This window comes from Protopterus annectens, chromosome 4.part0 (genome assembly GCF_019279795.1).
Source record: "Protopterus annectens isolate FY-2018-M chromosome 4.part0, PAN1.0, whole genome shotgun sequence".
Lineage (NCBI taxonomy): Eukaryota > Metazoa > Chordata > Ceratodontiformes > Protopteridae > Protopterus > Protopterus annectens.
This window is the reverse complement of record NC_056733.1, coordinates 782302276-782320873: the sequence shown is the minus strand read 5'-3', so window position 1 is coordinate 782320873 and position 18598 is coordinate 782302276. Positions and strand designations below refer to the sequence as shown.

At 44.1% G+C, this 18598-nt stretch overlaps 1 protein-coding gene across 1 annotated transcript in view; it reads right to left on the bottom strand.

Annotated features, from left to right (window-relative positions):
* Positions 1–18598, bottom strand: part of UBE2L3 (ubiquitin conjugating enzyme E2 L3) — an 83877-nt gene that overhangs the window by 37499 nt on the left and 27780 nt on the right. Inside the window, exons 2-3 of the mRNA XM_044068734.1 lie at positions 13012–13107; positions 139–325 (exon numbers count right to left, since the gene is read on the bottom strand). Coding sequence (XP_043924669.1) covers positions 139–325; positions 13012–13107 — 283 coding nt within the window. The remainder of the gene's footprint in view (positions 1–138; positions 326–13011; positions 13108–18598) is intronic.

The window sequence follows — 18598 nt, the reverse complement described above, 5'->3', positions numbered from 1 at the left end:
CCACTCCTGAAGGTCATCTAGGAAAAGAAAGCCCATACCTAGTCAACCATTACTATTTCCCCATGTCCAGAGTCCCTGTCCTACATTGGGTAGAGTAGACCACAACTTTCAAGGAATCAATGGATCAAAATTACTCACCTTGATCGGTTTTGGTTGCTGGCTTCCAGTTTTCAGCACTAATTACAGGCAAACACACCTGTCCCTTTTCATCGACATTAGGATGATAGATCTTTGTTTTAAATGTAATCTTCGGAGGTTTGAATGGATATTCTGCTGGAAAATTTATCTCGATCCTGAAAGCTCCCTTGTCATATGGTGGATTATCCTTGAAAAGCAGGAAAAACAAAATAAATGAAGTCCACTTCATGCATTCAAATATTTTAATACAGACTACAGATAAAGATTAGCAGATCTACATACAGGCTTTCATTTATTTACATACACAGTGTTTAAAACACATTTTAGAACAAGTTTAGCATCCGATATTGCAAATTAAAGGACACATTCAAAAATCAAATTAAGTTATTACACAAACTCTTGTTGCAGAACCTTTAAGGCTGTACTTGCCCCCCACTCTGAACACTATTTTCTCCAAAGCATCACCACTGTCCCCTGCATCACCACTGTCCCCTTTCTTAAGCAAGACTACAAAGTACACTTGGCAAAGTCACACTTAGTTGGGACAGTAGTTTGTCAAATAAAATGGCTTACTGGCATGGGTAGTACTGCCCTGATACCTTCCTTCTGGCAGTCAGTTCAGAACTCTTTACTACTGTCCATCTGTGAGGGGTAAGCCAATAACCTGTTAGAACCAGGACAGCCCTTCACCCTTGCAGAAGGAGCCCTTTGTTTTCTAGGGTCTACCACAACAGCAGATTGAAAACTGAGAACACCTATGGTTCCTAGCCAATGCACAGTTGCTGAACCACAACTGCAGCAGTTCTCCAGCAACTATATACACCTAAAGGGGGGTTGTAGGAGGGTACTGCCAAATAAGGCAGCATGAACATACTGTTTCAGCCAAGTGGAATCTGCACAACTGTACAATGATCAGAAACACTGCCTTAATGGCATATGGCTAGATACCCACCCAGGCTGGGTAAGGATAAGGGCCCAGGAACCCCTAGAGAACAGTACTAAAAGTCTGCTCTGGATCTAGAAAAAGCAGACGTTTGTAGTGCTTTGTGAAGGTACAGAGTAAGGTACTGCTCTGTCCATTCCTTTCAAATATGCCACAAATCTGAAGGCCTTGGTGGAATGTGCCTTTACCTTGCCCAAAATTCACCTTTCCATGGTGGGAGTAACAAAATACCACAGGACAACCAAAGTGCAGTGGATTGTTTAGAGACAGGATGAACTTTCTTCCCCCAGAAAAACAAATGAGCATTTGTCTTCCTACAGTGCTTTATTCACATGTTTGATATGCACAGGCAACTGATTGAAGTATCTCCTCTCCCCTACTCTTTGGTTCTAGAAAGAACACAGATTAGACAGAATTCAGAGACTAGTGCATAACACAACCTCATCTCCATGGAAAAAAATCAAGGTTGTCACAGTAAGAGCTTATAGCTCAAACTCACCTACAGCATTAAGCAAAACTCCACATTAAGAACTTGAGATTAGTATTAGCTGCTATATCAAAATGTGGCAAGGTAAATTCAAGAACAATTTAGCTCCCACAAAATTTGCTTGAGTGTGGGTCTTGTATGCAATACTCCTTTCATAAACTGTTTTACCAAATAAGGGGAGGATCCATAAGTAAACATGGCAGCTAAAAGACCCCCTATGAACACATCTGATTAGCCACTCAAGTAGCACCCTAGTCCAATTGGAGACACAAGTCAGCAAGCAAACACTGAATTTGTCCACAAGTCTTGGAGAGAACCTTCATAAGGTGGACCCCATTTTTTTCCACAAAACCTCACCAAGGCGACTGATGTGTAGATCATGGACAGGTCAATAAATAAAAAAAAAAAAGCTGGGTTCACAAGACCAATGACAAAAAGACTACCCAATCCTGGTAGGCACAACAATGCCAGGGCTAGAAAAAAATAGAATGTTCAAAATACAGAAACATTCCTATAATGGGACCAGGCCCAGGGCGAGGATGGCCACCCTGTTGTAGAAGGAAGGAGCAGTCCACACATCACAAAAATTGATAGGAAAGACAGCCACAGAGACGACTACTGAGGATAAAGCACTTAGTTACTATCATGCAAAAAGCCCAGAATTCCCAGACAAGATATACAAAACAACTGAAAAAAAAACGAGGAAAGAAAATTGCTTCCACAAGAAAAAAAAAACTGTCAGAAGCTTCAAATAAAAATCTGTGGTCATTAACAGATTTGTGACTATACAGACCAAAAAACGTTTGATCCCGATTTCTTTTTCTAAATGGAAGTGCAAAAAAGACATACCTAGATATTTTTTGAAAAGTATAAAAGATGGACATGGGAAAGATTTGATATGGTTATGGTGCAATATTTATGCAAAAGTGAAAGCCACATTAAACAAAGGCGGCAGACCCAAAGATATCTGAAGAAAAATACAGGCAAAGGAATCCGGACATGGAAAACTTTACAATGCAAAAAGACGGAGCAAAAGTAGTAAAGGAGAGGTTAAAAGAAAAAGAAAAATTGTTATGGTCTTGCCATAACGTTCCAGGTGTGTTGTCCATCTTGTCCTTTATTCTCACTTGCGGGTTGGATCTGATGTCACATCAGTCTCTGCCAATATTCCAGCTTGTGGGCTCCATTCTTTACCCATAACGCCTCTCTGGTTACCTCAGAGCTGGTTTGCCCCCACCAGTGCATAAATGGTTACATGGTAAAAATTTGTAGATACATAAACTATGTATATACCTGCTCCCATGAAATTGGGAACAAACTGAAAGAATATTCTGAGGCTACACAGCCCTGATGTAACACTATTTTCTTAACTAGTCTAACAGGAGTTAGCCAAGGGGAGGAGGGAGGGCTGAACTGATGAGATGAACACACATGGAAAAGTTATGGTAAGAACACAATGCATGTGATGTTGTCAATCTATCCTTTATTCTCACTTGTGGGACTGCGTCCCAAGCAACGGAACTCTTGGGTGGCTCAAGGGAGAATATTCCTGAGGAAATACAGTTGTGTACCTACCATAAATGTAGATGTTAGAGTGGATTCACTGTTACACTCATTACACTTGGGTTATCCTGCTGGCAGGCTACCTGCAGTCGGCCTGAATTCCAAAGTCTTGGTCCGGCGTCTGTTGCTGTCGCCTCTTCCCCGACGTCAGTGCGCCAGGGGTATAAAAGATGCAGCAGACGTCATTTTCTTCAGTTTTTCTTGCCCCAGATGCCCCCAAAAGAGCAGGCTAAAAATTATGCCAATAAAAAAAGCATGCACTAAAATAAGCATTACCTTCATCTCTATTCTATACAACCTATGTGGTGTATTTGTTTGTAGAAGTACAGATAAGTTCCAGCAAAGAAAGGGGGATGGTGGGTGGGTAACCTGGACTGCAACAGTGAATGCACCAACATGGTACACAACTGTACTATGTTCGTGTTTCACTGTTGCAGTCATTACACTTGGGCTGAATCCCAAAGCAGAGGTTGGGTGGCTGGGTCTAAATAGAATTAGGAGTGGCTATGAGGCCCTGCAGAACTGCAGTGGCAAAGCCTGCTCTGGATTTAGAGTAGACGTAAGGGGTAGTGCTTTGTAAAGGTGTGCACTGAAGTCCAAGTTGCAGCTTCTAAAATGTCTTTGGTTGGTACTCCTCTGGGGAAGGCTGAAGTGGCTGCTGCTCTGGTTGAATGTGGCTTAATGCCCTTAGGCACTGATTTGCCATGTTATGAACAGAAACGAATGCAGTGGCCTATAAATTTTGAAATAGTCTGCTTTGAGATGGCCTTTCCTTGTGATCCTGCAGCACATGCCACTAAGAGCTGCTCAGTCTTTCTGAAAGCTTTAGTTCTGTCCAAGTAGAAGCGTAGCTGCCTGTGCATGTCCAAAGAATGGCAGAAGTCTCTCCCCCCTTATTCTATGGGTTTGGATAAAAGGTAGGCAAGTGAATGGTTTTGGTTAAGGGCCACACTGGACACTACCTTGGGCATAAATGTTGGGTTTGTCCTCCGAGAAACCCTGTCTGGATGGAAAATTATGAAAGGTTCCACAGCCATTAGTGCCTGTAACTGACTTTTTGCCGGGGTTTTTGCTAGGAGCAGAGCTGTTTTCCATAAGAATTTTATCTCTGCTGTATTGGCTGGCTCAAAAGGAGGCAGTGTGAGTTTTTCCAAGACATAATTGAGGTCCCATGCAGGTACTGGCGCTCTCCTTGGAGGTCTTATGTTTTTGGGCCCTCTGAGATACTGCCTTAGCAGTGGATGTGAAAAAATAGGTGGGTCCATATTGTAATGTAATGAGCTGAAATGGCAGAGGCATGGATCTTAATTGAAAAGGATAGGCCTTTGTCCAGCATCTCAGATATTGTAAAATCTGAGGGATATTTGGTAAAAGCGTGTCGATTCCTTGTGCCTGGTTCCTAGCACAGAATCTTCCATTTTCTGCGTTAAGATTTCCTGGTGCTGGGCCTCCTGGCCTCCAAAATAACACCCATAACTGCTAGAGAGAGGCGTGTTCTGAATGGTTACATTATCTGCCATGCTGCCAGACTTAGGGTTCTAAGCTGGCTGTGCAGGATCTGATAGTTTTGTTGGGTCAGAAAGTGAGGAATTCAATGTCCAGCTAGGCCTTGAGACAAGCTCTTTAGGATTGGGTACCAGTGCTGGCGGGGCCAGTCTGGGGCAATCAGTATCATTTTTGGCTTGTCTGACCTTTAGGAGTACCTTTGGGAGGACAGGCAGTGGAGGAAAGGCATATACTGTAAGGTTTTCCCAGCTGAATGATAGAGCATCCACTTTCCATGCTTGCTTGTGGTAAGTCCTTGTGCAGAATCTCTGTAGTTGGCAGTTGTGAGGGGAGGCAAATGGATCTATGTCTGGACATCCCCATTGGGAGGCAAATGGATCTATGTCTGGGCATCCCCATTTCCTTGTTATGCTGAAGATTTGTGGATCCAGTTTACACTCGTGAGGATCCATTGAGGTTCCTGCTTAGTCTGCCAGAGTATTTGTCTTTCCTGGCAAGAATTGTGCTTGCAGGTGTACATGTCAATGCTGTCTCCCACAGAGTCATGGCTTGTCTGCAGAGGGGGTAGGAATGTGTGCCTCCCTGCTTATAATAAATCAGAAGCTGTCCTGGATGAAGTAGATCCTTGAAGGCTGTCAGAGCATTCTGAACAGCTAGCATCTCTTTTTGATTGATATGAAGATGCATTTGGCTTGGGGGCCATGTGCCCTGAATACATTTTCCTGCCATGTGGCCCCCCCAGGCATAGTCTGATGCATCTGTTAGTGTCTGCCTGGCTGTTGGTAAAGTGAATGGCTGTCCCTTGTGGTGACAGGCCTGTGCCCATTGAAATTCCTGTTGCAGGCAGGGAATGAGGGTAATTAATGTTTCCAGGCTTTGGCAATGTTTAGTCCAAACACTTTTTAGATACCATTGTAGTTTCTTCATATGCAGTCTTGCATATGAATTAGCAGAATGCAGGATGCCATGAAGCCCAAAGCCTGCAGAACTTCTCTTGCAGATAACAGAGTCTTTGTTAACGGAGTCTTTGTTGCCAACATTCTGAAGTAATAAGTCAGTTGCCTTTGTCTGGTGAGATAGCCATCTGGGCGGTTGTATTTAAGCTTGCACCCAGGAATATCATCTCGAGGATACTAGTTTTGATTTCTTTTAGTTTACTGTGTACCCTAGGCAAACTAGCAATCTTTTTACAAATGCCAGATGCTTTAGTAGAATGTCCTGGTTCTCTGCTTGAATAAGGCAGTCGTCCAAGGATATACTTGAATTCCTCTGTCTGCAAAAAGCAATTACTGGTGCCAGACATTTTGTGAAGACCCTGGGCGCAGTAGATAAGCCAAAGGGCAGTGCAGAGAATTGGTAGTGCATTGAGCCAGCTATGAATCAGAGGCATCTTCTGCAAGATTGGGACATGCAGGTATGCCTCTTTTTAGGTCCAAAGTTGCAAGCTAAGCCTTCTTGCCCAGCATGGGCAGAAGCTGCTGCAGAGTCAACATTTTGAATTTTGGAATATCCAGAAATGTGTTTAGAAAAGACAGGCCCAGTATTGGTTTCAAGGCTTTGTCCTTTCTGGGTACCAAGAAAAAAAAAAGTCTTGAGTAAAATCCTTGTCCCTGCTCTTGCTGTGGTACTAGCTGAGAATGGCCCTCATGTCCATGAGGGATAAAACTTGTTTTTCTGCCTCTGCCCATTGTGTGGCAGGTCTGGCATACCTTTTGCCCTTGGCAGGGTGTGAAAGTGGAACCTGTAGCCCTGAGACACTATATTCAAGACCCATTTGTCCTGGGTGATCATGTGCCAATTTTGTGAAAAAAACGTGCTAAGTTTTCCCCCTAAGGGGGCTGACAAAAGATAAGTGCTTGCTGCTGGCAGAGGAAAGTCATTGGGATGGTTTCCTGTATGGCTGTGATTTGTCTTCTCTGCTTTTGGAGGTAGAAGCACCCCATTGTTTAGGCCTGTACGAGCCTTGGGGCTGGGATCTGCCTCTGGGGCATTTGTATCTACCTCTTTGTGGCCTGACACTGGAAAGGACCAATTCTTTGTCTGCCAGTTCCTGCTAAAATGTGGATGGCTGTACCTGTAAGAAATCCTTAACTGTATGCATAGATTTCGCTTTATCCTCCATTTTCTTCAACACCTCTTCTGCTTTAACACCAAAGTATCATGCTGTAATGGAGCATCCAATAATTTTGCTTTAACATGATCAGGCAGATTCCGTTCCTTTAACCAAGCATGCCTCCTAATGACAGAACCCGTAACAGTGGCCCTGCAAGAGGCCTCCAGAGAATCAAAACCACATTGCAAAGTATGCTTTCCCACTTGTTCAGTTGCATGAAATAAATCCTGCATTTCCTTGTTTTCTGCACATTCAGAATTTGTCAACATTTTCTGTTTTAGCAGTGACATTAAGTATTGCTGATATTTAAGCATATGAAACTGACAATTTAAAGCCCCTACAGCCAAGGTAGCAGAAGTGTAAACCCCCCCCCCATCTGTCCAGACCCCACGAGTCCCTATCAGAGGGGACAGGGGTTTTTTTGCAGTGGAAGCCTTTACCCCTTTGGGACCATCAGATATAGTTTCTGGGTCAGCAGCAGGGTTTTTATAAAGAAATTTAGGAGACTCTGGAACCCTGCTGTATCGGTCTGGTTTAACAGGTGCAGGAGGTAGAGTCAGGCCGGACTCTGAAAATACATCTACAATGTCTATAACAGGGGGAATAGCAAAAGGCCTGTGCTGGGGTAGTAAAAGAAGTCTGAGCCTTTTCTTAGATTGAGTAATCTTGGCTCTCCCAGTGAAAGTGCTCCCTCATGGTATGCAGAGTTTCCCCAAAAGAATAATCCTCGGGAGGAGAGGCTGAAGGGATAGATTCTTCAGCATCAGAATACTCACAGGGAGGGAGGGAGTATTCTTGTTCAGAAGAGGAGTCAGAGGAAATGGAAACCTGATCTGAAGATTCATGTTCTGTCTTTTGCCCAGGCCTTTTATCTGGAAGAGGATGGGAACCCCAGTAATAAAGGTCTTCTGCCATTTTGAGCATTTAGTGGTGCTTTAGTCTTTGCCTTTGAAGCTGTAGTCTGCTTTATATACAAACGGTGTAGGCATGAGTGAATATTTTCCAAGTGTCCAGTACCTTGAGTTTCCAGCGGCCTGTCTGCTCCACGTGGGAGTCTGCAGCAGCCTGCGGCTGAGGTAGTGGGCGTCAGGGGCTGCAAAAGCGCCTCACTGAGAACTGGCGACTGGCTTAGAATAAGCCTAGTCAAGTTTTGGACCTCTGATGCCGGTCCTTTTCCTTGCGGTTTTTGTGAATTGCAGTAGTCAGATGGCGATCCGACAAAATAGTGTAATTAAATCTTCGGCCAAAGTAATGAAAAGCAAAATCGGGCAGACGCTTAGTACGTTGGTTAAATTTAGCACAAAACCTGCAATTAGCAATTTCGTGATCAGGGCCTACCCCTGAAGTCCTTATGAGGTATTTGCTTCCCACAAGAAATACAATTAACTTTGACATCGGTCTGGAGAAAGAAGAAAAAAAAAAGTTTCCCCAACGGGGTACTTAGCTTTAAAATGAAGACTTCGGATCCGAAATTCAAACATGAAAATCTCAGGAGTTGGCCGGCCCTTAAAAACTGCTTTTACTTCGGGCACCGCGCAGCAAGAAAGACGCCGGACCAAGACTTTGTAATTCAGGCAGACTGCGGGGAGCCTGCCAGCAGGACAACCCAAGTGTAATGACTGCAACAGTGAAACACGAACATCCATAGAACCAAAGGATGCTCTACTCCTGGAAGCCAAATCCACTTTGTAATGAAGTGAGGACTTGCCCAAGTATCTGCTGCACAGACATTATCCAACGGCAGTCTAGCCTGGAAAGCAGCAGACGTGGCCAGAGATCTAGAATGAGCTTTAGCACCATTTGGAAGGGCTTTGTTTTTAGAATTGTAAATTTGGCATATGCATGGAAAGCCATTTGGATAATGTGACTTTTGGAAATGGATAACCTTTCCTTGCATCAGAATGACAAAAGTTGGTCTGATTTCAGAGGTTCTGTGTAAATAAAAACACAAGTGCCTACGAACATCTAGGAGGTGCAAAGCATACTTTGCTTTATTTTGAAAGTTGGAAAGATAATGGTCAGATTGGTTCAGGGTATTTTCAGATAAGTTAGCAGTGAACCTATCCCCCCTCACCCCCCTAAAGGGTCCATATCTATACAGGAAGAATGCAGAGTCCCTGTAATCACAACTACGCAGGTTAAAGCTGCGCTCTCTACCAAAAACACAGCATCCAACATCCCAGGCTGCATTTTATACAAACTTCAGAATGAACTGGCTCTCCACTTAAGCACCATGTTCAATAATAGCCTTGCATTGGGCTTTGTGCCCACTGAATGGCGCACAGCAACAGTTATCCCACTCCACAAAAGGTGGAGCCACCACTGATCCTGGGACCTACCTATTAGCCTGACGAGCATGGTCTGCAAGGCCACGGAACATATCATGGAACTCTGACACTGGTAACCTCCAAACTCTGGATCCCACCCAGTTCAGGTTTGTGAAAGGCAGATCATGCCTCCTGAACCTGATAGACTTCTTTGAGGCAGTCACCAAAGCCGTAAATGAGGGTAAGGTGGTTCACATAGCCTATCTTGACCTCGCCAATGCTTGACACCATCCCCCATTCTGGAATTTTAGCTAAACTAGGTATAAATTCCTACTTCACTAGACTGGTTGACAACTGGTTGCAGACTCCAAATCGGACCTCAAAGCAGTGACAAGTGGAGTACCACAGGGTTCCGTCCTGGGACCTCTCCTGTTTTGGCATCTACTTCTCTGAAGTACAGGCCAACACAGAAGGCCTCTGGCTAACCCAAGTTCGCAAATGACTGCAAACCAAGAGCCATAGTCAAGTCCCCAAATAATGTGGACATCCTACAGAAGGGCCTCGCCGAGACAGATGCCTGGTGTCAAGAGCCACGGCCTCAAGCTCAATGCCAAAAAGTGCAGGGTCATCCCCTTTGGTAAAAACTCTGTACCCATGAACTACCACATAGGCAGCAATCTACTTAACACCAAAGGTGTTATGAGACCTTGGGACCCAGGTGGACAGTAGTCTCTCCTTGGACAGTCACATTGCCACAGTAGTCAGGAAGTTCTACGTGGCACATCATAAAAGGGTTCTCATCCAGGAAAAAAAGATCATTGTTCCCCTCTGACACTCAGACCCATTAGAGTAAAAACGCCCCTTTTGGAATGTACCTCAAGACATCTGCAGCAGCTGGAAAGGCCACAGAAGTACCTCACAAAGAAGATTACTGGCCTCAAACAAATGCCCTACACTGACCGCCTCAAAAAACTCCAGCTTTACTCTGTAGCATATCACCTACTCCAAGGTGCTCTACCCAACATATAAAGCTATGTCAAACCCAGAGTTGCTGGACATGCTAAGCCTAAAGAAATCCCAATCCCGCCAAGCTACACACTCTAAGGACCTAAACCTTGTCACCACAATAAACAGACATGCTGGACATGGCTATTTTGACTCCTCTCCACAAGGGTTGTCTCTCAGGCCCATCAGCCATGGAGTAAATCTCACTCGTGCAACTTCATTGACTTAAACCCTACTCTGGAATTGCCTTCCACAAAACCAAGACTGCCTCCTGAACCTAGTAAGCTTCTTTGAAGAGACTACAGCCTGTGAACAGTGGTCACTGTGCACACTGCTTATCCTGATCTGACCAAGGTTTTAACACCATCTCCCATACTTAGACTCCTGAAAGTTACAAAAACTTAATGTAAATTCCTAAGTTGGTATGTTAGATTGAAAGTCTGCAATCCATTTGACAAGTAGTAACAGTTTCAAGTGCCTTCTTTAAATTTATGTAAGATTTGTTTACCAAGAATTCTGACTTGCAACGAGCCAATTTTCAATGGAGGCCTAGGGAGAAACCCTCCAGACGCAGGTCTTTTGCAATGTGGGAAGAAATCAGAGCACCCGGAGGAAAAACACCCGAATGCAGAGAGGACATGCAGACCCCACAGAGAAGGTACCCCAGCCGAGAACTGAACCAGAGAAACTCTTGCTGTGAGGTGACAATGCAAACTGCTACACCACTGCGTCATCCGCTAAGGTAAACCCCTTAGAGTAGGAAGGAATATGAATTTACAATTGGTGGGTACCACAGGGATCAGTGGTGAGCCCTCTCCTGTGTGGAACTTACTTTGCAGACATTCAAGCCAATGGTTGACAAAGATTGCTTACGACTGATCTAGGCACTTGTTCACTAATCCACACATACTGATTTGCTCCGATTAAGGCTGAACTATGCACACACCACATAAATGGACTCAAGTTAAACACTGAAGAGTGCAGCACAGTAGCATCTAGCAAAAAAAAAGGTTGCTCACATTTCTACTGGCACTCTCTTTAAACAGATACCATCATGAGAGATCTGGATACTTTAGTAGACAGCTCTCAGTCACGTTTCCACCAGTCAAGAAATTTTGTTATGCGGCCCAATTAATTTACTACTGCATCCTTAAGATATTCCCTTGGCATCTTAACTGCAACCTTCTCATTATCAGAACTGAAAAACAATATCCCCTAGGTACATACAAATTACAGTTTTAGCTGATCATTGGGACTTGTACATTTGAGTAAACGCCTTAAATTAGTTGGCTATTCCCAGTAGCAATACTTGGTAGCCGGCCAGATCCCCACGTGTGACCACTCTCACTGAGCCATGAAGGACCAACTACTACGACAGACTACTTCTTTGCAAACCAAGAGCTCTACAAATCGAGCTCTACAAATACCCCATACTACGGTCCTAAATTTATACAAAAGCAAAACTCGTTGAAGGAGTGAGCTGGCAATATCTTAAAGTAGAAGCCCATGAAATAAGTTACCGCTACAGGTCAAATACTCTGCCTTTAGGGGTAGTGTTTAAAGAAGGAATAAAATTACACCCAGGTTATGTGCTGTACTGCTAGACTTTTAAGGAGAGTATCAAGTGCTTGTAAGTGTAGCAAAATCTCTAAAAGTATATATAGTTAGGCACATCATGGTTCCTATGATTAGCTACTATTATTACGAAAAGAATAGATAGCATGTCCCAAGTGAAATCCAACTGCAATTCATTTTTGATAAACAAAAAGCTGTTTTTTTTCTGAAATCTGAAGCCCGACTATTACTTCTGTAGAAAGTACCACCACAAAATGCATCACTGGGATTATACATCACCCAAGAAATATACGGGATCTCTAGGTATTTGGTACTGCTGTAGAGTGAGTACTCGTATGAAGTTAGTTTTATTTTTGCTTTCAAATGACTACAGAATGGCATTTCAAGAAAAGTTCTTTACTAAGCTGTTCTGTGGGTTCCCACAAGCATAATTTTATGTTCCCCTAGATCTGTGGCACAAGTAGCAGACCTGTAGCCTTCTGGAAGGAGAGGAAAGGAGATGTCTTCTATGCATCTTTAGTTACGGACACTTGTCAGTAACCAAAATGCCCAGACAAAAAAAAAGGAATATAATAAGGGAAGAACAGAGCCTCACTGCCCTGTTAGGAAGTCTGGGCACTAGACATTCTGAACAGATTAAGGATAAAAAAAAAAAAATTGTAAACATGGACTGCCACAAGTACATGTAGAAGGATGCCCCCAAACAGAGCTTTCCTGCACTCTAAATACCAGGTTCCTCAATTTATTACATCAAATTACAGCCAGACTACTGACATGAACAAATTTGTCCCATAACAAAAAAACAGCAAACTAAGCTAAACAGCACATCTCTAAAAAAGAAGAGCACAACCATTTGCCAATCAAGCAACCTCCAGGGATGCAGCTCTGCACCCAAGCAGAAGTTTGCATGTGGCCCATTTTTTACAATGCTGCTGAAAATCAAGGCAGATAAACATGTAAAGGACAGAGTGATTCAGTTAAAGTGCAATAGGCAGCATTTCCAACCTCCTCCTCTCTACCCAAACAAAAAAAGTTCCCCAATAAATTTTAAAGGCAGGTGTCTTCCAGAGATTCTCTTCACACAAAGGGTGGAGGAATTTTACAGCAGAGACTGAATCTGAAAATGGATGTTAACAGACAATGATATCAAGCTCCAAATGCACAAGTATACAAGCAAGAAAACCAATATCTGCTTCATTTGCTTCCTTCTCTCTACACCATTAAGTGGCAAGACTGGTATATTCACATACCAAAGGAAATTACTTTTAAGCTTCACAATTAGAGTTCTGAGAAAACTGCTTTGCAATGATTTGGTGTTCATAAGCCCTGTGAGTGCAAACTGCAGCAGAGAGAACAGAAAAGTAAAACATTAAACCCAGGTCATAATGGCAACTTTCAAATGCCTTGCACTTACTGGAACAATAAGTCCTTGCCATGTCAACAGATTTGCTTCATCGACCTGTATATTACGGAAATTCTTCATGCCACATTTACGGATTTCCTCAAGCTCCTGAAAAAAAAAAAAAAAAGTCACAAATGTTCCTAAAATTCACACAAATTAGCCCCATGACAAAAAGTGCAAGCCAAGCTACAATAGCACATGTTCAAACCAGAGGAGCAGAACTATGTGCAACTCAATTTCCAGGGGATGCAGCTCTGATCACCCAAACAGAAGTTTGCACATGGCCTTAAAAAATGCTGCTGAAAATCAAAGCAGATAAAAACTAAGGCAAATTCTGTGTGGAAAAAAATAAAAAAAAATAAATAAACATACAACAGTATTGTTGGCAAGCTCAACTCCAGTTCAATGTCATCTATTCCTACTGACCTACTTATAAAACTGAAGATCCCCAATCATTTCATTAGCATCATAGTCGCTACTCTCCAAAGGTGGGCCGATTTATCACAATCCTGGAATGCTAGATTACATATGCAGCCTTTGTAGCAAACATTAAAATAGGAGTGTTCATTTCTAGGCACCAAAATTATTCTAAGACTAAACATCTGATCAGACAGCAGCATGGGCAGAGATGCTTCAAACAATGCAAATGAAAAGTTCAAGTCACAGCAATTTGGCAACAGTGTTATAACCAAAAGTAGAGTTGTGCAGAAAACTTACCATAAAATTGTAGATGTTTGATGTTGCAGTACTGATTTTTGAACTTCCTGCAATGCAGAAGCCAGTGGACAGCCAAAACACCATAACCCTTTTCCTCTCCTAGCCAGCTAACATACCTTAGTGCAGACGCCTGGCTGGGAGCAAGAGATGCGTTGGTCAGAGCCTGGAAAAACACTCCTGCAGGTAAAGCACAACTCACTCAATTGACTTGCACCAAGACCACCACCACCATATCCTAGAGAGTTGGGTGGACTGCAGTATGGCACATGAACACAACCCTAGGCAAGTAGAAGGGGAGGAAGGGAAGTGTTTACCTACTACTGTCATCAGCATCTATGTTGTAGTAGTTATTCTTGGCAAGATTACCAAAGCAGACTATCAGTTGAATTGTGTTGCAAAGACAGGAGGCTTTGCAGGATGGCTGAGGAACCCAGCTTGATGACAGGGGACTAAACGGTAGCCTGTAAAATAGTTTGAGTGGGGATTCCTTTTAAGGTTGTTTTAGCAACCTTAGCTCATGGTGTGTTCTGACTTTAGCAGGGACCAGTTTCATATGATAGACATTCATAGTTAGCAATCCACTTAGAAATGGTCCATTTGCCCATTTGTCTCCTTTGCTTGCACTAAGCAAATGCCACCATCATTATCCAATGTGTTGGGAAAGTTGGTCCTACCCAAGTAAAAACTCGTCTGAGAATGCACAACTTGGATCTTGCCTCCCTTGTTCTGCAGTTGAGAAAAAACATTGCAATTGACAGCCTGGTTCACAGACATCTGATGCTACCTTATGCATGAAGGGTAACTTCTGAGGGTGGCTCTAAACCCTATGAAAAACACTAGAAAAGGTTATTTTGACATGATCTACAGCTATGCAAGACATCTAGCTGGAACGGCCAATAGAGCTGTTTTCCAAGAAATACGTTTAATGGGCAGAAACAGTTTGGTCAATATTGTGTTAGTTTTTCCCCAAGCAGTTTAAATCCCACTTGGGACAGGATCACAAATTTGTCTGCAAGAGGCGAAAACTGGTAGTCAACCAATGAAGCACAAAGTGGGATTGGACAGGCATAGGAAGGCATATACCTTCAGACTGGAGTAGAATAACTTTTAGTTATGTACTCACCATAACTTCAGATGTTTGGGATCCATCTCGCCTACATTCTGAATGATGGGTTTATGCCAAGTCTCTTATTGGCTGAGCTTACTATATCCCAGGATGCACCACTACCAGTCCCCCAGATCTAGTTTGTCCGCATACATGCACACACGCATACCCTGCTTATATAACATCGTCAGATGAAACAAGATAAAAACAGTTGAGCTCAAAACCGTTCAATCTCTTCTGATCTGCAAGGCAGGGGAAGGAGGGTGGGATGGATCCCAAACATCTGAAGTTATGGTGAGTACATAACTAAAAGATGTTATGTGATCCTATCTATGGGACAGCGTCCTAGCACCTGAATCCTGGGTGGCTCACTGGAAAACACTCCTGAGTACCGTGGAACCAAATGATGCTCGTCCTTTAGATGCCACATCCAATTTGTAGTGGGAAATGAAAGTGTGCGGGTTGGACCAAGTAGCATAGCAGAATGAAAGGCTATAGAAGTAGCCATAGCTCTGGTAGAATGAGCTTTGATAGATGATGTAAGTTGTTTATTCGAAGAAGAATAGGCCTGAATTATGCAATCTCTGATCCATTTTGAGATTGTAGCTTTTGTGATGGTTTGGCCCAATTTATCTGAGAAGGACACAAACAACTGGTCTGACGAGTCCTGTCTAAATAGAAGCGTAATTGCCTGTGAACATCCAATTTATGGAGAGTGTATTCTGCTTCATTAGAGAATTTTGGAAAGAAAACTGGTAGCTCTAGAGATTGTTGAAGACAGAAACTAGAACAGACTTTTGGGACAAAGGATGGATTAGGCCTAAGTGATACTCTATCCTTGTGGAAAATCAAGTACGGTGGTTTAATAGATAGGGCTTGGAGCTCTGAGACTCTTCTTGCAGAGGTAATAGCCACTAAGAATGAAGACAGATATTTTAATTCACATGTGTTCAAAGGGGAGATGTTAACCAAATCAAGATGAGGTGCCGGATGAAAAACTGGTGGTCTTAACAGACTGGCACCTTTAATGAGCGTTTTGCATAGTCTGCTGCTCATCAAAGGAGGATCCGTGGATTCATGGAATTTAGAGATAGCAGCTAGTTGGACTTTAATAGTCGAGACAGAAGATCCCTGATTAAACAGGGATGTTAAGATTTCAAAACCTCTGGGACAGGAGCAGTGATAGGGTCTAAGCCCTTGAGTTGAGCCCAGATAGCAAACCTCTTCCACTTACTGAGGTACAATTTGTTAGTGGTGGGTTTGTGGGCGAAGATAAAATGTGAACAACTTCCGGGTCTAGTGTGTGTCTTCTAACTAAAGTTGGAAGTGGAGGAGCCAAGCTGTCAATTTTAGAGATTGAAGGGACTGATGCCAATGTCCCGACTGATGGATTAGCAAATCCGGGATCAGGTCTAAGGTCCACGGATCGTCCACTGCATGCTTTTTCAGGTAAGGAAACCATATCTGCCAGTATGGGGCAATCAGAATCATTGAAGACCCCAGTTGAGAAGCTTTTGAATAACTTTGGGAAGGAGTGGAATTGGAGGAAAGGCATAAAGTAGCCCTGTTGGCCAAGGTTGTGCTAGAGCATCCATGGCTGGTACTTCCTGATGTGGAATCAAGGAGAAGAACCTCTGGCACTTGGCGTTTTGTGGAGTTGCAAATAGGTCCCCATCTCTTGAAAACCTGGGCTGCTACTGTGCGGTTTAGAGACCATTCGTGAGGAGAGAGAATTGTCCTGCTTAATTTGTCCGCCAATACATTTGACTTTCCCGGGATGTGGGTCGCTACCAAGAAGCGGTTGGTAGCTACAGCCCATTCCCACACTCTCATGGCCTCTCTGCAAAGGGATACGATCTGGTCCCTCCTTGTTTGTTCAGATACCAAACCACCGACATGTTGTCTGTGTGGATGGCGATGATGCCCTGAGGAATAAACTTGTGTAAGGCCTGTAGGGATAGAAGCACAGCCCTCATCTCCAACACGTTGATGTGGAGAAGACCTCCGGAAGCCAGGAGGCGTGAACTAGCCTGCCCAGCCAATGCCCCCACCCTATCTGGGAGGCATCTGTCGTCAGGGTAACCACTGGAGGAGAACAAAGGGTTTTCCCTGATCCAAGTTGGATGTCTGAAGCCACCAGCGAAGGTCCCTTTTGCATATTTCCGTAATCATGATGTGATGATTGAGGGAAGATCCTGAAAGGACCATTGAGTTGACAAGAGCCACTGAAGAATCCTCATGTGTAATCTTGCTAGAGGAACTAAAAGAACCGTGGCAGACATTGAGCCTAAAACCTGTAGGACCATCCTGGCTGGGGCTTTGGATCTCGAGATTAGAGCTTGAACTTGGCCCTGTAAAGTTCGGATCGAAGGAAGAAAGTCAATCTTGAGTCTATCTCTGCTCCTATAAACTTTATGCGTTGAGAGGGCAGCAAGACAGACTTTGACCAATTGAATGTAATCCCTAGGGAAACACCCAGGGAGATGGTGGCTTTGAGGTTGTCCATTAGTAGATGCCTGGTGGTGGCAGTCAGGAGCCAGTCGTCGAGATAGGGAAACACTTGGAATCCAAGACTTCTCAGGTGAGCCGTCACTACTGCCAAACACTTGGTGAACACCCTGGGGGCTGTGGTGAGACCAAAGGGCAGAGCACAAAATTGGTAATGACCGACTCCCAGGCTGAAGCGCAGATACCTTCTGGACGCCTGATGTATCGGTATGTGATAATAGGCGCCCTTGAGGTCTATGGAGCACATCCAAACATCCTTCTCCAACAACGGGAGAATGGATTGTAACGTCACCATTCCGAATTTGGATTTCGTGATTGGTTCAGTCTGCTGAGATCCAATATTGGCCTCAGGTCCCCTGTCTTTTGGCACTAAAAGAACCTGGAGTAATTTCCTGATCCGATCTGGTCTGTGGGGACCGGTTGGATGACTCCTTTTCTAGTAGCTTTAAAGCTTCTGCGGCTGCTATTTCCCTTTGACTGGGTGGTGGGTCCGGGATTCTCTTGGACGGTGGGGTGAGTATGTGAATGGGATGGTGTAACCTCCGGCAATGATCCGGCACCCATCTGTCCTGAGTGATTGACTCCCAGGCTTTTAGGTGCTTGGCAAGCGACACCCGACTGGCTCGAGCAGCACAGCCGGGCAATCCCTCATGATGTGTGGGAGGCTGAAGAGCCACGAAAGGACTCGCGGTCTCCAGCCTGAAAAATTTCCCGTCCTCTGCCTCTGGACGGCGAATCTTCCTGCTGTTGGGAGAAAAACTCATTTTCCCCTCCTTTAGCCTTGGGATAAGGCCGAAGGGAGTGGAATAACGGGCACCTACGCAGATAAAGTTTTTCCCTCTTGCTCTTTCACCTTGGGTCCAAACAATGAGGACCCATCAAAAGGAAGACTTGAAGGCCTCCGAACTGACACAAGCGGAGCCAGGCTTGTCGAGCCACGCCTGTGCCTGCCGCTCTACCAATGAGCCTCATGGACGAGTTAGAAATTGACGAAGGATAGCCAACTGAGAGCTAACGGACTGGGCTAGCTGCTCAGGTAGGTTACCGAGGCGAATCTGACAACTCCTTGACCAGATCCCTCTGAAGCCTGGTAAAATGTGCCAAATAATTCAGAGACCTTAAGGTAAAGGCCGCTGAAGTCAGGGTGCGCTTCCGCACCTATCCATACTCCTAGACTCCTTATTAGGAGGATGGATGGACGTTGAAGCCTCTGCCACGTCCTGTTGTGTAGCAGATGCCACCACCATGGCATCTACACCCACGCCTTTA